Source organism: Megalops cyprinoides, chromosome 5, assembly GCF_013368585.1.
Source record: "Megalops cyprinoides isolate fMegCyp1 chromosome 5, fMegCyp1.pri, whole genome shotgun sequence".
In the NCBI taxonomy this organism is placed as follows: domain Eukaryota; kingdom Metazoa; phylum Chordata; class Actinopteri; order Elopiformes; family Megalopidae; genus Megalops; species Megalops cyprinoides.
Genome location: NC_050587.1, coordinates 26,147,194 through 26,165,432, shown reverse-complemented (window position 1 = coordinate 26,165,432; position 18,239 = coordinate 26,147,194). Strand labels below are relative to the sequence as shown.

The following is an 18,239-nucleotide window of genomic DNA, read 5'->3' as shown; positions in this document are numbered from 1 at the left end:
GCGTGGTTCTGTTGCTAACATGAAGTTTTGTTCATTAATAGCATAGTTTTGTGTGTTATTACTTGTGTAATGTGTTGTTTTGTTGTAATAACTTGGTCTTCATTTCTCACAACCAGAGATGCATTAAGCAATTTTCAGGGAATATTTATGCACAGACATTCCTGGAATGAAGACCTGTATGTGACTTCTTGGCAGTGAGATGCATGGATTAGTTTCAAGCCTGCCTTAATTCAACAAAGACAGAAACCTGAAAAACATTCCATCTCTTTTCACTCAGGGGATGGATGAGGTGTGACTGACTCTTAAAATTGTCTGAACAGAAAGATGATAAAGCTCTTCAGCACCGGAACTTTTTGTTGTAACTGAAAGGTTAGGGGACATCGGCCAGACAAATTACCACATATTTATCACATTCACACTTTACATTTCATACTGCACCACATATTACGTAATATGATAACACAAGAAGTATAATGACAAAAATGAGTGATTCATCCCAGACATGCTTGTTATTCTACTTATGGTCTAGGGTGTATCTACCTCTGTGTCATATCTGGTTTTAAACATTCTCTCTGGTCCTGAGTCTTTCTGCTTTCCACTGTGAATCCTGGTAAGCCATTTAAAAAATTAATAACTTTCAGCAGAAAAAAATCTTGTTGGATTCAGTATGAAAATTACCTATAACTAATTTCCACCTATGTCCTCTTGTCCTGCTGACAGAATTCATCTTAAAATGGCTTTTGTATTTCACTTGATTTATGCCATTTTAAATTTGAAAATCCTCAGTCAAACCCTCCTGAAACTCACCTTTGTGGAGACTGATGAGATCAATATTCTTGATAGTCTCCTTATATGTTTGATAGCTGGAACCATTCTTGTTACCCATTACCATATACAGTACCATTTGTAAATGTGGCTGTACCTTAATAAAAAAGTACCTGAACAGACATAGATTGAATGTCCTCAAAAGCACACAATGCACACAAATTAAAGTAAATGGCATAAATGCATAAATATATCAATTTGTTTTCAAAACACAGGTTCTACTAAGACTTCTCAAGTGTACTTCACTTTTGTGCTTAATAAATAATTGTAACATATATTTAATATATTTAATATTTATCATAATTGTCAGAATTGTCAGAATGAGACAGTTAATCTCTTAAATGAGATTCAAACTGCAGTGGTCACTGGTGCCTTTTGACCCAATCAGATTCTGTGTTCCTGTAATTACCCGTACAGGTGACATGACACATGCAGCCTGGTCCTCACTTGAGGCCTGTTGTCTGTTCCAGAACCTGTTCAGTAAGTTTCCCAAGTTTACCTACAAGAGAAACTCTAATTCCAGAATGCCTAAGCCACTTTGGGCCTCCACCCTCAAGCAGGTGCAAACTTGTGTTTCCAACCATCCAGCCGTTGAGGAAATAGCATTGGCACAAATGCAAAGCAAAACTCGCCCACGGATTGCAAACATTTTCTGTATACGAGAAGGAATGCCAAGCATAGCAGAACTAGCAAGAAAATTCTTAACCCACTCACAATATCAAGGTGCCCACCAGCTTATGCATCAGTATGTTATGCACAAGCTGGTGTGTGTGTGTGTGTTTGTGTGTGTGCACGCATGTGTGTGTGTGTGTGTGTGTGTGTGTGTGTGTGTGTTCAACATTTAAGTAAAAAATTCAAGTAATTTTGGCCTAATGTCACATTAGGATGTCATGTGCTCAGTTTCCATTTACTTCATATATAATGATCAGAAGCTCATTATATATAAAGTAAATGTTCACTACAGTACATGTTTTTTTTTGTTTTGTTTTTCTTGCTGTTGTCCATTTTTTCGGTTGTGAATCATCAATATCTTTTCAGTCTATTTGTGGTCACCAAACACAAACATTTTATGTTTGATACAGCCCTCCTAAAATCACTAAACTTGTCTGAGGTAACAGCTCTGCCATTTCCAAAATTGTGATCAAATGAGATGTTTTACATAAAGAAAAAACTAATACACACTGCTGGGACTGCTGAGTATTCTGATAAACATGTTTTGCCATTAGTATACATGTGTGGATGTACATGAATAGATTATTTCCTCACTGGATGACATGTTTTTATAGTTTTGATGCCAGCGTTTGATTTTTATAAAAGTATTACAGAATTTTACTATTGCTTTGTTTTGCACACTGAAACTATGTTGTGAAAATTGAGTCAAAGCAATTGTAAAATACTGTAATAATTCATTTTGCAATGGAATTTGGCTGGTTTGCAAGGCTCTGTTTAAATGTCTCACGTTTTGAGAGCATGCACATCGGTTTGCATTAGTGCAATTTGCAATAGTGATCTGCATTTGTGTGTACTGCATAACTGCTGCCCTGTTCTTGTCTGTGGCGTCCATTGGGTCTGCCCCCAACTACTCATCCTGGGTCAGCTTCCAGCTTTTACACAAAACAGCTGGTATTAGAGGTAGATAACATAACCCTGAACCCATGACTGGGAGCAGAAAGTACCGGGTGTGGCCATCGGTGTCCCTATAGGTGCATTATGTTATATATAGAAGTCTCTCTGGATAAGAGCGTCTGCTAAATGCATGTAATATAATATAATGTAATTTAATGTAACATGTGACGATATCGGCTTCATCCTAACCAGTTTCATACACTGCCACTGCACTCTAGTGGTCAAACTGAGACCTGTAACTTCAGTGCTTGTGTATAGTATCAATTTCTGTGAATGCTGTGTCTATGAGACTTATTATTATGAAGCTTGTTATTATCTACTAAACGTGTTTAGTCATGCTTACATACATATGAAGACTTCACTAGAGCCCTAATTTTAGGACTGATTAAAAAAACACAGTAAGAGTGAATGAATGTCCTGTCCTAGGCATGGATTTCTGGGCAAAGGATGATGTCATTATATAAGAGTTTGATACTTTAAAGATGTTGTGTTTCTAATCTACAAGGTTATTCTTCTGCTGTGCCAGAACGACCCAAGGACAAGGATTTTAAGGTATCTAACCAGCCATTTGGCTTGTTTTTAATCAAATTTTGAAAACTTCTCACCCAACCTTTCTAGACGTTCTAGCTAGTCATTGTAAATGTATATCATGTTTTCACATGTCTCACTTTTCCCCAGAGCAGACATTGCATCAAACAGATTTCAAATGTTATGATTTATGTGGCAACCACTGAACTAATCTTGACACACATTTACAATACATTATCGCCATGTCTGTGATTATAGACGTGATTTTCACCCAAAAAGTAAGTGTGGTATTTTCTCAGCATTTTCTCCCTCCCTGCCCAGAGTCATTACAAAAAAAGTATGGCATTTAGAATTTAAGCTCTGTGCACTTAGTGCCTTTTTTGAGTGTGTGAATGTGACAGCCACTAGAGACGTATGACTAATTACAGATTTTGATGAGAATGATCGCAGCATGTACATGTTGTGATGGAGTGCCGTCACTACGGTTGAGTATGTGCTCTGACTGCCATACCAACGAGACTGGCTCTTTGGCATCGCGGCCAAAGTCACATGGTTGGTGCCCCATAGACCCAGGTTTGAGGCCGGGTGGGGTGACTGCTCTCGCCTTTCGCTACAAATGGTGTCAGTAGTGGGATGGCTGGCTGTGAGGCCATCGGAGGCGTGCCCAGTGTGTGAGCCGTATGAGGGACCCCCAGGTTAGGTTGACCCCGGTGTGAGGAACCCCAGAGATGGGTGAAGCACTGGTGAGTAGGGCACCCTGGGATGGGAGAAGTACGGCAGGGGAATGTGCGAGGGATGCCTTGGTGCGTGGTGGCCAAAGTGCTGCCTAATAGCACGAATGCTATCTGATATGCAACATGTGTCTAATACAATAACATGCGATTTCTTGCATACTTAATATTTTTATATGATAAACTGGTATAGCCTGATAAATGCACTACAAAGTAGATCTGCACGGCGCATGTTAGAAATTACGGATATCAAATCTTCCTATGGGAAGCAGTACATGTGCTTGAGATATCAGAAGAATTAGTCGCTTTCAAGACATGAGTAGGGTCATTTGCAGCACAGTCTATATAACCTGTTGGTTTATTATGTTTTTCACGTTAAATTATGTTAATAGTGTAATAATGCAATAATTTTAATAGTATGTTCCTAAGCACTGCAAGAACTAACGTAATGTTGCATAGCGATCTTTTTTGCCTTAGTTTCGCGAGTGCTAGTCAACTGCTCGTCAGTTTATTCGGACGTTTGTGCTGCCCCCCTTCGCCTGGCTGCTCATTCTCTCTCTAATTTTGCAGGGAAATTAGCGGGTGCGTTTGCGCTGAGAAGCGGCAGTTTTGTCTCTTACCAAAGAGACTCTGTCAACAGGAGTACCATCCGAGGAGGCCACTGGGGGGTGCGCTGTCACATCACTTTCCCATACTGTGATCGCTAATTAACGATATGCATCTGATCCCATCCATGGCATATGATAGGTTTACAGCAGATTAAGTGTTAGAATGGCACGGTCCCTCTGCCGGGTATGATGCACTTCCGTTTTGGGCTGGGTTGTTCGTGAGTGGATGCTGCTGTACTTGCTTGTATAACGTTTGGTATCGTTTTTGTTAGATACACGTTGTGCTTTATTTTGGCATTCGCTTCGGAATAAGAGCATCTAATGGATATCAAAAATGTAAATGTAACGGTAACTGTACACACATCTTGTAGGTCGCTCATCTTGTACATCGCCTTGGCTAAGAGCGTCTGCTAAATTACAAATATAGCTATTATATAGCTAAATATAGAGTAATTTTGCGGATTGCATACCTGTAATCCAAATAACCGAATTTATTTACCGTGAAAACCTGGCTCACTCAGCCTAATGGAGTCACTCCGAAGAGTATATAATTTGACATTTTTGAAATTTAAATGTTACATTTCACAGTTCTCTATAGTAAAGACGGGTAGCCTATACTGATGGTGTGATATTTGTTAAAATTGTATCTATTAACTGATGTTAAACATCATCTTAAAGTAAAATTTAAAAATCACTATCCTGGTGGAAAAAAAACTGCAAGAAAAGGGGGGGGGGGGCGTTGGGGGTTTTAAATCCATTTAATTTACTTTCACTAACCACTTGGCAAATGAATGAGTTTTTTTTCTGGGCCTGAATTCAAGGAATGTTCTTACAGTAATGTGGCAGTGACGTAACGAGCTGATGACTCAAACATTCTCCATGTAGAGAAACCGTGGTTTACAATCCGCTGCTCTGTGACGTAGTGTAAGTCAGAGAATGCTGTGAGAGCATGAAGTCACTTTAGGTGTCACTGAATTCTACCGTCGGCACAACAAAAGGATCAGGTTTAACATTAAGTTATATTTAATTTCCACATTTTCACATCAAACGTAAGCAAGGACATTTTTCATGTACGTAATCGAAGAAAGGATTTATCATATAGCGTAGCAAACAAATAACATAACTGCATTAATGCTTAACTTTCCTCCATCAATCTTTGTTTCAAAACAACTCAGTAGCCTATATTATTAGTACAGATACAACAGAAATCAAAGATCGTATGGCGCTTCAAAATTAGTTTAGATCAATTTAATAGCCAATTAGCAAAACGTGGCAAAACAGTCGGGGTTTCCTCCTCTCAGACGCAGTGAAAGAAAGATGGTACTTTCGGCTCTGACGCCGTAGTCCGCCAGCTTTTTGCCGTCATCCATCTGCTTGCCCTCGTAAATCAGCCTCTGTTGGTCCACTGGAATGTTCTCCCTCTCCGCCACCTTGCGCTTGAACTGGGAGACCGTCTCCGCCGGTGAGATCGTGTACGCATGAGTCAAACCCTTGTCGGTTCGTAGGAACACCTGGATGAAAGTGGGCTGACTGGGCTCCGTGACAAGCACCAGGACCACGCATCCCGCACTCACACCGTACTGGCGCAGAGTTTTCGAGTCGTCTTTAAGGTCGACCCTCTGCCCGTTCTGCGCAGTGAGCCTCTGCCTAGCGGTCGGTACGTCGGTGCGTTGCTGGATCAGGTCTTTCAGGCTTCCAACTGTGGTGTCCATGCTCACGGACAAGGAGAACGTTTGTCCGCTCAGAAATTTAATGGTCAGCTGATCCATGATGGTCGTACTTAATGCCTGTGAGCAAACATGTAAATACGCTAAGTAAACAATGTTAGCCTCACACTACTATACTCAAACGAACCGACATCTAATGGCACTTTCGTCAAACTTTTCCTTCCATAGTGTTGTCCAGAGAATTGGTACTGTTTTTTTTTTTTTCATAAATTACACAAAGCTAAGTTACCTCCAATGGAAATTATTTGATATTGGCGTTACACATCAATATAATTTCCTGTTATTTTAACAACTTCACATATATTAGTAAAAAGGAGTTATAGTAAAGCTATTGACACCTACAAACCCTTTAACTGAATAAACGTAGAATAAGCATTTAGCTACCTGTTGTCAAAGACTACTCACAGAAACTTCAAACCGTATCCAGGGATACCCAGAGACTTGCACAGAAATTTCTTAGCTATATTCAGCATTTTATAAGGCAGTAGCGGACCGCCCCTTTCAAAACATCAGTGATAAGAAGCAATCTTTGTTTTTTCGGCACTGGCACTTTCGGTTTCCATTCCCAGCTATTTTAAAACCCCAGCGGTGAACCGAAAGTGACTGATGACGGGCAGTAAAATATACAACTTAGGTTTGTGTGCCACTTGTCATCGTGCATAAAAAGCAGCTTAATTCAGTTCAAGATGATGCAACTACATGCAACACATAAAACCCCAAAACATAAAAGTACCCCCTTCTCGAAGAGAAATGGAACTCAAGGGGGCCGGTCCTTTGAGGACAGGGCGAGAAAATCTGCGTCGGTCGTCTTCTGTGCTCCATTCTCTGTCGTGTTTTTTAAATCACCACTAATCTTACAATACCTACAAACTGACAAAAAATGAAACCTTTGTAACTGTTCATGCCGGCAGAGCCTACACCACTCAAAAATCCATGGAGCCAGCCACACAGGTGTTTTTCCCTGGGTGTGAGATGATGCGCAGCCGCATGACATTTACTTAAAAATCGTATTTACATATTGTCGGGAAATTATACAGCTGGATTAGTTACTAGTGCAATTCAGTTCTGTTTATGCTTATCTGATTACATCCTAAATTTCACTTAATGTTACTGTAAAGAGATTAAGATCATGAAACCCTCTACAACCCTATACGGTAAAGAAAAAATGAATTAAGCGTGTATTACATTATTCTTCTTTAGATAATACTGAAATTTGCTCATGAACACCGCTGAATCTAGAGTGCTTTATTTGTCATTCTAACCAAAGGGATTTTATTGCTAATAGATACCCAAGAAATAAAAGTTGCACATGGAACCATGCACGTGAAAACATGGTCTCTCACACCGCCATTCACAAAACCTTACATATGCTGTTTAACATTTCATAAAACATCCATGAAATTCATGGAGGTTTTAAGGTCTTATCTAGTAATATTTAATATAAAATGTGATCAATTTTTTTAATACAAACACTTCATACTCACTGTCCTCATTTTTGTACAGCCAGGTGAACAGGCTGCCCATGACCTGGGCAGTAAGTGATGTGTCACCGTTTTACATTCAGTGTTTTTACTATTAACACTAGGGAAAACAGCTGCGTGATTCCATCTTTTAATTGGAAAAAATCTGCTTTTATACACAGCCATTACAAGATACAAAGGAAGAACACTGGGTGAACAGAGGCGGTAATCTCTAATTAAAAATGTTTTGCCTCTTAATTAAAACAAAAGAAAAAAAAATCACGTAATAGTCTGGAGACAGAAGCTTGCCAGAGGAGCATCCAGAGAGGAAGACTGTAGAAAGAATCCCTCTTCCATGAAAACAGGTTGAGCTTCATGACAGAACGGCGTGAACCACTGTGATGGGGTAGGTCGATATTCACACTGTATGGGTACTCTATATTCCAAAGGGAGACCTCTGCTCCGACCAAACAGTACTGCACTCCCAAAATGTGGGACAGCACAGCAGTGAAAAAACGATTCAACCTGTGATGAACGCTGTGTGCAGAGAATGTCCACAGTCTCTCAGATGTTCCACTGGTCCACTGACAGTTGGTGGCTTGCTCTCCCACTTGAACAGCAGATCTGGATACTGTATCATCTGCTATCCTCGTCTCTCTGGGACAACTCTACAACTTAAGGCCTTGGGAGGGGGGCAGTCCTTATAATGGAATGTAAATTAAACAAATAAAACTGCAGAAAAAAATTCTCATTGTTGGTGGTTGGTGACCTGTTTCAGGTGTGTTTGGTGGGTGTTTACCGATAGTGCCGGGGAGGGCTGTGGTGCTGTGCTGGGATGCGATGGGGGGGTGGGCTATGGCGGGAGAAAGAATGCCGGCGGGGTGGGGGGGACTGATAGCGTGGGGGAGGAGAACCCCGGCTTGGGTAGGGGGGTGAATAGCGTCCCCGAGACCTGGAGCGGGATCGTGAGCGCCCCCAACTGGAGCCTCTTTCCTCGTGGACTCTGATGTATGAAGTCTCCCCCTACAGGACAGTGACAGAACAGCATCAATTACAGTTGGTTTTTGAAATCGTTAACACACAGGGAGAGGGATTGGTTGGCCACAGCAGGAATGTGTCAGTTTGCCTTGTGAAAGCCAAACGCTTACAGGGATTTAATTTTGTAAATTCTCAGGAGAAAGACATTTCAAGCTTTGATTAAATGATACAGTACATTACATAATACAGTTGGATGAGAGAAAGGCCACATTACAGACCATGATCCCACATTATACCCTGGTTTGTGTTTAATTACAGTTCAGGAAGTTTACAAAATAGACTCAATTCACTGCTATTTGTTGAACTAACCCCTGTGTCTGGCACGGACCAACTAAAGCTGTATCATTTTACTGCTGCCATGTATGCTGCTGCTTGAGTAGACCAAAGGGTGCTCATCTATGACTGCCTCCATGCATACTGAACTGTCCTGAAAGAAATCTAAGTGAGGTGGTGTGCATTATGTGCTCTTGTTTTTGCTTATAATACTGTGGTTTTGGTTGCTGATGCCTAACTGCACAAGTTTCCCAATTTAGTAGTTTTCCTTCATAAAAAGACATGCTCTAAGCAGATACTAATCTAATTTTGCATGTAACCGTCACCATTCACAAGGTACTAGTAATCACAAACAAAAAGAACACAATGCACATCACCTCACTTAAATCATCTGTTCAGCAGTTATTCTATAAATATCTGCATCCCACTCATTAAAAATATTTCAACTTTAAAGGCATATGTGACTGACTAAAGTTTATATTGCTTCAGCTTTTTTAGATAAATGTATATTAGTTTATATATTAGTATATAAACTATCTACCCAGCAATTTGCATGATCAGGCTTAACACCATTTTAAATATGCAAAAATGGGCTACAAATGGGCTGAACAATCTTTCCATTTATAAAGGGCCAAAAGGACACTCTAGCAGCATGAACTCTTCCTCCTTGACACTGATATGAATAATGTGCCTGAATGATGTGAATGAATGACAGGAGTGTAAAGGGAATGTAATATGGATGAATGAATTGATACCATACCGGCAGACAGTGTTTCCCTTAATGTTTGTGGTGGAAAGTGATTTGCACAAACAACCGGTTTGTGTAAACAGCTGGTTAGAGGTTTGTGAAGGAGTGCTGTGCCTTACAAAGACTGCCATATTCCTCCCAGCCTCATTTTTCTGACACTGTGTTTTGTATTTTTGAACTGTTAAGTGACAGTTGCAGTTACCTTTGACTACTTATGTGACTATAAAAGCATCTCAGCTGTCAGATGTAATCCTGTAAGTACCTGGCCTGGGGCATGTGTGGTTACCTGGTGCGAGCGAAACTCAGTCCCGTCCAGTCGGCGCAGAGCGTACTCCATGTCCTCTCTCCGCAGGAACTCCACCACGCCTTCCCCATCCCGCTGGACATCGGCGAAACACACATCCCCTGCCTCCCGCATGTGGTCCTTTAGGTCCTGCCAGCTGCCTGTCGGAGGGAGGCCTGGAGGGGAGTGGGAGGGAGCGATGTGTGTGATGGCCTTACTACAACACAAAGCCTCACTGTGGCATGCATCTGTGCAGATGCTGAGGGGAAAACAACCACACCTCCAGCAGGCACACCTGGGCATGGTTAACATAACTTTGTCAAGGGAATCACTTATAAAAGACCTTATCCACAGTGGAAGAGACTGGAGCAGCAAAAGTGAGAGTGTGAGTGAGCAAGCAACAGACTCCCAAAAGCCCATCTACGGTGCCCTGAAAAGGGACAGTGTTTATATTGTGGTTTATTCTGCCTTTGTCATTAGTTTATTATATTTTGTAGGCAGACCCAAGAAGGCAGGCCTACGAAAAGCTTTTTTCCATTTTATTTCTTGCCTCTATGCTGCAATTTAATAAACACCAATATGCAGACTGGAAACCTTTAATTCATCTGATCTCTCCAATCTAATCATGCCTACAGCGTGTTACACTCATTAACCCTCATTAACACACACTACCTCAACAACAGCATGAGACACAACCCTCTAAACTTGACACACTACACCAGCTTAGGACAGGATACCATCCTTACAGTTAACCTGTGCTATATTCATGCCTTTACTAACGAGTTTATTTAGTCTAGAGAAAGTTCTAATGTGTCCTACTACATTCCTAATCCTTTTGGTAAGACTCCTGATTCTTAATGTTGTAACATGAATACAAATTCAAGTAATACTAATTGTTGTCCATTCTAGACACTGTTAGTCAGAGAAACAATGTGATCGCATTTGTATGCATTTCAAAGCATGTAAACAGTTTCTGCATACCAGTCACAATGACCCGAAACTCAGATCTGCGGGTCGGAGGGCCAAATCTTCCCCTGGGCCCTCCTCCCATGGGGCCAGTGAATTTGGAGGAGGAGCGAGGGTACTCCACTCGCAACTTGCAGTCCCCAAATCCATAGCCATTTCTCCCATAGACTGCATCCTCTGCATCACTAGGAGGAGAGGAATCAGAAACAGGGAGTTCAGACACACAGTCTTTTAAAGCTCATAACACAAAATTAAGGTACAGAGGTCGCATGGTAATCTCTGGTCATCTTTGTGACCACAACTGGTAATAGTGTTGTGATCTCTGAAGAGCATCTTAAAGACCTCAGTTTAGTATCCTGTAATCTATAAGATCACGGTCTGGTAGCCTGTCATCTGCATGGCCACAGCCACAGGAGCTCACCGAGGGTCCTCGAAACGGACAAAGGCAAACGGGATGGTGCCACGGTTGTTCTTCAGCTCAATGTCTCGGATCTTCCCATATTTGAAGAAAAGGTCCTCAATGTCTCTTTCCTGAACATCCGTCGGAAGGTTCCCCACATAGATCCTCCCGTCTGCCATGATTTCACCGGGGCCCTGAGAACACAGCAAGGGACAGGAAGATCACCAGGGTGCACAGCAAGGAGGGGTGGTGGTCCCCAACACCCAAAGAGACAAGGGGAGAAAATTACCAGCATGCACAGCAAGACCACCATCACACAGAGCAAGGAGATCACTACCACACAGAGAGCGGTAAGGAAAGTTCACCACAGGAACCCACAGCACCTACCAATGCCTGGACAGCCTGAAATTATATTTTTATCTCTCTCAAATTCTAGTAAACATTTTCGTGACGGTTGTGGTGAGCACGGGAAACGATTTGAGACCTATCTTCTCAATTGGAGCCTTCGACCACAAAGTCTATTAGGCTATAGCAGTAAATGGAAAGTTCTTTTTGTAAGGTCCCCCCCCCCAAGTGGTACCTTGTGATTTAAACAGCTTGTTCAGATGTAGCATACGAGGAGTTACAGCATTCACTGTGCACTTGACCAAGGAAAAAATCAAGGGCTTACTGAGGGCTTCAGATGGCTCCAAATTGGTTAAAACTTTTCAAATCTTCAAATGATTAATATACTAAATTCATGCGGCCACACAAAAACAGATTTTCAAGTTTTCAAATGGCAGTCGCTACTCATAGAAAAGTTAAAACAGGGACCGATTTTATTCATGTGTTACCCAGAATGCACCAGTCAACCGGGGTTGAAATTAGCAATGTAACAGTTAGTTGTTTAAAACAGTTAATAAACGTAACAGAACAATAAATGTATGTCTGGCTGGTTAATTAGATGATGGCACGTGAAAATATTTAGCGACATGGGTAGAAACAGAATGTTTTCTTAAGCTGTTTATAGTGCTGCAAATAACTCTACATCTAGCCAGCTAACATTACAGTAATTTCAATTTCGCGCTGGCCTATGACTACAGCAAGCTAGTTAGCGTGGCTAGCTTGTTCACTGAGTTTTCTGGACTAACATTACATCACACCAGCACCAAGCAAAATACACTTCGTAGAGTCAGAACAACGTTAATTAGCCAGCCAACACCGTAATAACCTAACACTGGTTAGCAAATATGCACTAGCTAAAGAGCTAGCAAGCTGTAACGTGTCCCCGTAGACGAATCACCGAAACTGAATGGCTAGCTAACTAGAAAACAAGTAAGTGTTTTGCTAGTTCTTGTGATTTTTTTTTCCAGAACTGGCGACTATGTTTCACCTTCCCCCAGCTCAATTTCCGCGAAGTTAGAATATGCAGCCAGTCACCTGCTAACTAGTGTCTGCTAACTGGTTAACTGATTTGCTTAAACCCCTCGGCGGGATCTCGTGTTCCCCGCAAAACGAGGCCACAACCAGCTTATGTACCATGAATATAAAATAATTTTTAGGTTCTAATACCGTACTGGTGAGAAATCAACCATTTCAAAGCAACCAAAACCTCGCTCTGATAAATTTAACCGCCGAAGGTTTCAGCAAGGACTGTCGAACACCATTCAGTCAAACCCCTTTGTTGAGACCTTTCGCACGCTAGCAAGCTAAGTAACAGTCAGCTTTTAGAAAGCGAAACAGCCGGCTACTTGTTAACATTTTGTTGCACGGCTGACATTTTGCAACCCCTGATATTTAGCCGACTCTGCGGCTAAAATGCAAGACATTCCACAAACCTGTCTATATTGTGCGTATTTTCTTTGAGCCCGTTTTATGTCTTTTCCTTCCCCCGGAGCAGGAAGTCGCCTCTATCTGGCCGCCTTCTCCACAGCACTAGCCCGCCCCTACTCAAAAAGACGTAACGTCTAACCATAGATATACGATCGAGTTGTAGATCGAAATGTAATCGGTTCATAGGAAACACACATGACACACTTGTTTCAACAACAGCACTCGCAAAATTTTTACAGTTATGTAATACTTGGATATGTGGCTAGATGCTAACGATAACGGATTATTATTATTTATTTTATTTTTTTTAGAAAGATGAACTCGATTTCGCAGTGACTTAAGTCATATTTCGCAGAAGTCCTACTACGTAACGATTTTGAGAGTAATTGTTAGTCCCTTTAAAACGATACCTATCCATGGTCCTCAGGGCAACCACGTACTAGTGTGAATGGTAGTTATCATTCTTCGAGGTCTGTTTGTGCAGTTCTTTTAACTGTACCGAATCATTTCATTCAGTTCAAAATGACTGTCCGGGTCACTGACTCATTGATTCCAATTAGTTCTTTCCTGTGGGTTTATCAGGCTATAGAAGAGGAGGACCACTTTCCAAAAGCACTATTTGATCCAGCGATCCATTTAATTACTTAGTTCCCATTAACTTCCATCTCATCTTAAAATACCAATGCTTTACATTGTTGCAGGGATGCCTCAGACTAGCTGTCTGCCATTTTTAATAATGATGCCTACTTCAGATCTGGAAAACATAAAAAAAGAAATTTAGTAGCTAGTAGGTAAAATTTAGGAATATAGAAGTGAAAATGCCTTTGTGTGGGTCCAAGAGTGACTCAGTCAGCATGGCATTTGTTTTGACAGCAGGCTGAGCCCTACAGCATCGTTGCAAAACCAGGGGAAGGTTGGCCAGGGTTTTCTTGTCACTCCTGTGATTCCTCAGGCATCGGAATTGCATGGATGATGAGCAGAGTAGCACGTTTCCTCCAAAGAGTGTGCTCTTCTTCATCTACAGTATTAAACCACCATTACCTGGATTTCCAGACCAAAAACAAAAACAACAACAACCTCTACCATCTTGGCTTCACCATCTCAAGAAGAGCAAGATATCATGTAGGACATCTTCTGCACAGCAGGAAACTGTAAAGGAAATGATTCAAAATGAACTAATGGAGCAACACACACACAGAGCTATGCTGTTTTTACTGCTTTGATATGTGCCCTTAGTGTCCTATTTGAGGGCGTCACACTGAAAAATGTTGAGTGCATATTCAATGACCTTTATAATTTATGATAAGATAAAATAGTGGGAAGTGAAGAGGCTGAATCAGACAAAATTTTATGCAGCATGACCAAGGTTTTCACACTGTTGTCATTTAACACGGAGCCAATGCAAACTCTCAAGGGAGGGATTAAAAACACATTCTGTTCTTGTAGGGTCAGAGCTGGCCCTGCCCGTCTGTTGACGTCTGTTGATGTCTGTTGAATACCTTATTTAAATCCAGTTACTACAGAGATTGGTACATGCATGTGTATGTTGAAAAACTTAGATGCTTGTTTCTCCATGTCATCTGACTACAGTTTTGGCTGGCTTTGTTCACCTTGATTTGTCGACACTGTTCTCATGTGAAATTCTGTCACGCCCACAGATATGAAGATGTTTTACTTCCCCATTTGCAGATATCTCAAGAACACACCCCACAAAGGCAAAGGCCACCTGTACTCTGTGTGTACCAGTTAACTCACAAGTTTCATACTCTGCATGTGACATCATATACAGGTGTTTGCCTTTAGTATATATAAAATTATTTTGTGTGCTGAACATACCCGTGTACTGTAAGATGGACAGATTCTCCACCAATGTGCAGATAATCAAAATGTACTGTATGCACTATGTATTGTAACATGTAGCTGGGACACACTAATGACAATTAATGGCAATATCAGTTTGTATCTTTGCAAACCTCACCGGTTGTCTTCAGGAGGCTATAAAGCATACACTTTGCAACTGATAGTGACAGGTTTATGATGTAAAAATATATATCTTTCATAAAATATCTTTCATCGCTTCATTATTAGCCATTTGGAGCAATTACATGATAGCTACAATATTACAGTGCAAGTCTCATCTCTGCATGTTTAAATTCACTGTATTGACTTTGTTCAGTTCAGCCTGAATGTCCACAACACTAATAAAATCACAGAAGGGAGAAAAAGGACTGTTCAGTGATGATAATGCTCTTTAGCTAGCAGCTGATGATTATGCAATGCAAGTTCGTTGCAAAACTCACACTCTGACTGGGTGACAAAACAAGAGAAATAGCAATATCAAATAAATAGCTTCACAAATGAAAAGTAGTGCTGTAATTTCATTTTAGATGGTTCCCATTTAAATAGACTATGAAGTCATGAAATGACTGGCAGACTATATATTCCTTAATAAAATCTCAAGATATAGTTATACCATGATTACGCTATACCGACATTCTAAACTTTATTAAATCCTTATGGACATTGAAAAAATACTTTAGCTAAAACACAGAAATTATTTTGTTTTTAAGTTTTAAGTGGTAGGTCAATGTTGTCACTGGTGGAAGTTTCGAGGTCATGATCTCATGTACTTTATGTAGTTAAAAGATCTGAGGTGAGGGCAACATTGAGAAAACCAGATTCTCTGAGAAAACAGAGATATTACAGGAACAAAGTGTTTCCAGTTAAAGACATCAGATGCGGTTGGTCACATATACCCATTCACTAACTGAAATAAAATGCCAGGGGCAAGGCAACTGGAAAAAAATAGAACAATTACACTTTTATTTCATTTTTTAAAATAAATACTTAAACCATTTACTATACAGATTCATTTGATTATTCGTAATATATCATATACACAAACAACCACCAAATAACAAGTATATTATCCAAGAATAGAAATGCAAAAGAAAAGAGAAGATACTCAAATGTTTTGTTTTTTTTTGCCACATTGGTCACTCAGCTGGATTGTTGAAAAGCTCTTACAATACTGTTTGGATAGCTCTTTGTGAATGCAAACAGCTCAACAAAGAGAAACAGAAAAAAATGACCCTTTCATTTGGATAACTATCTTGCTCATCTCCAAATTTACAAACTAATGACAAAAATGATGAAATGAAAGATTATACTGGCAATCCCCATTGATGACACAGCATGTTCCTGGAAACCCTGTCTTAAACCAGATCATTGGCAATGTGGTCCTATTTTCCTATAGATGCAATGACACGAGTGGGGATTTCATTCCAGAACACAGGCTAGAAGTTAAATATTTCACATAAAAAGATTATATACATATGACATTAAGTCAATATTCATAACATATTAACACTGCTGTGTAGATATGTGTACATTTAAAAATATGCTACTTACACTTGAATTACAGTATAAATATTGAGCATTGTAACACACTGACTGGACATGAAGAACAGCAAGATGCAAATCACGGTCTTAAGACAGGTTCTTCTTGAGCTCTATGGTGAGCATGACAGCACGCACACTCAAACGACTAAACAGCCCTTCTTCACATCCCCCCCTCACAACTTTACTGAATAAAATAAAATATGCAACAAAACAAATTTAAACAATCTCTGATGAGGGAAGCCTCTCCTCATCCTAAATATGGATTTTGTGTTTTGCAAAATAATTCACAGAGAAATGGGGCCCGTTCATACAGGAAGAGAGCAGACAATACTGTTAGTCCACATTACTTCCACAGACAGAGTAAACGCTAATTCTGCACTTAATACACAGGCACTGATATGACATTGCAAATAAGGACTTTTACTTGCTCCTGTGATTAAAAGAATAGCTTAATAGTTGGATTAGACTAAATGCATGAGGTATACCTGATCCTGACTGAAGTGAACAAGCACCAAAAGAAAATGTACTTTTTTGGGTGTGATGACACCATATGGTCACCAGGTGACACAATTTCCACACATCTGTGCTGTTTGTAAGTAAACATATTGATGGAGGTGAGGGGCTCCATGAACCCAACAACAGGTGGAGTTAGCATGCACTGTCAGCCACTGGCTTTGTGACCAATGACCAATCAACAGACTCTGCTCCTCACGGCAAAATGTAGCGACTGGTTCAGATCACCAAGTCACTGATAGAACAGGGAAGGTCCAACCACTTGGGATTCATGAAGCCTCACTCTCCTATCACTAGAAGGTGCAGCTGGCTTTGGAAGGAATCACTTTCATAAAGTTAAGGCTAACAGATCTGTGTGATCTGAGACTAAGATCAGGGGGAACTTGTTCATTCACATCAAATAAAGTGAGCTTCTGCTTCACTAATTACATGTTTGTTGCATTAATATATCTGCATTGTTGAGTCTGCCCAGTCAGCTTTTCATAAAGGTATTCACCAGGTTTTAATAACCGTATTTTTACATTGTAAAATGTTTATAATGTGCCAATATACTTCCATCAGTTAGATACTTGGGTTTCCTTTTGTATTATCCCAGTTTATAATTGTCACACTAGTGTATGTAGCATATTCCACATGGTTACTGGATGTATGGTATATGGTATATATCTTTATGGAAGATGCCCCAATTTAAATTCTCTTATGCTGTATGTAAATTAGAAAACAGCTTCCCCACACAATGTATATGCAATCCCTACACATCTAGATATTATATGAATAAAAGTAATAATTCCCCATTCAGCACAATATACATAATATACAGAGAATCACGGAAATATGAGTAAAAGCATAGTTATATATATAATCTAGATTTTCTATATTCATATTTTCCTTTTTTACCTTACTTTTGATTGTAATTCATAACACATGTGCATCTTATACGATTCTCTACAGATAATGTGTAATAATACATGGTTTTGATTGTTTCTTTCCTCCAGGTACACAGACACTAGTTTTGAACATTTACTATACTCTATATATAATTGAAATGTTATTTCCCCCATTATTACAGTACATTTCACAGACAAAAGAATACAGACATTTCTGAGGTTGGTCCAGCAAAATGAAGGAGAAATGGACTCACTTTTAAAACATTGGCTACAATGGGACTAAATTACCTTTTTCACCTGTTTCACCTGTTTTTCCCATAATGCACTGTGTTTACCATGTCCCTGTTCAAGAACTTGGGTTGTGTTTTAGGTTGTCAGGCTGCGCTCATCTGCATTGATCTCTTGCTGATCT

At 40.1% G+C, this 18,239-nt stretch overlaps 2 protein-coding genes across 3 annotated transcripts; both read right to left on the bottom strand.

Annotated features, from left to right (window-relative positions):
* Positions 1–5,544: 5,544 nt before the first annotated feature.
* On the bottom strand, positions 5,545–6,530 carry LOC118778162 (polyubiquitin-like). 2 transcript variants are annotated; one of them, XM_036529559.1, is made up of 2 exons: positions 6,451–6,530; positions 5,545–6,105 (listed from the first exon to the last, which is right to left on the bottom strand). In XM_036529559.1, exon 2 carries the CDS (start codon positions 6,085–6,087, stop codon positions 5,578–5,580), a length of 510 nt encoding a protein of 169 aa, XP_036385452.1. In that variant the 5' UTR covers positions 6,088–6,105; positions 6,451–6,530; the 3' UTR covers positions 5,545–5,577. The 2 variants fall into 2 exon arrangements, with proteins under 2 accessions (XP_036385452.1, XP_036385451.1); XM_036529558.1 differs by having other exon boundaries at positions 6,430–6,484.
* Positions 6,531–7,648: 1,118 nt separating this feature from the next.
* On the bottom strand, positions 7,649–13,093 carry LOC118778050 (serine/arginine-rich splicing factor 9-like). The gene is made up of 5 exons (XM_036529367.1): positions 13,031–13,093; positions 11,235–11,407; positions 10,829–10,998; positions 9,851–10,023; positions 7,649–8,528 (listed from the first exon to the last, which is right to left on the bottom strand). Exons 2-5 carry the CDS (start codon positions 11,390–11,392, stop codon positions 8,301–8,303), a joined length of 729 nt encoding a protein of 242 aa, XP_036385260.1. The 5' UTR covers positions 11,393–11,407; positions 13,031–13,093; the 3' UTR covers positions 7,649–8,300.
* Positions 13,094–18,239: the final 5,146 nt, after the last annotated feature.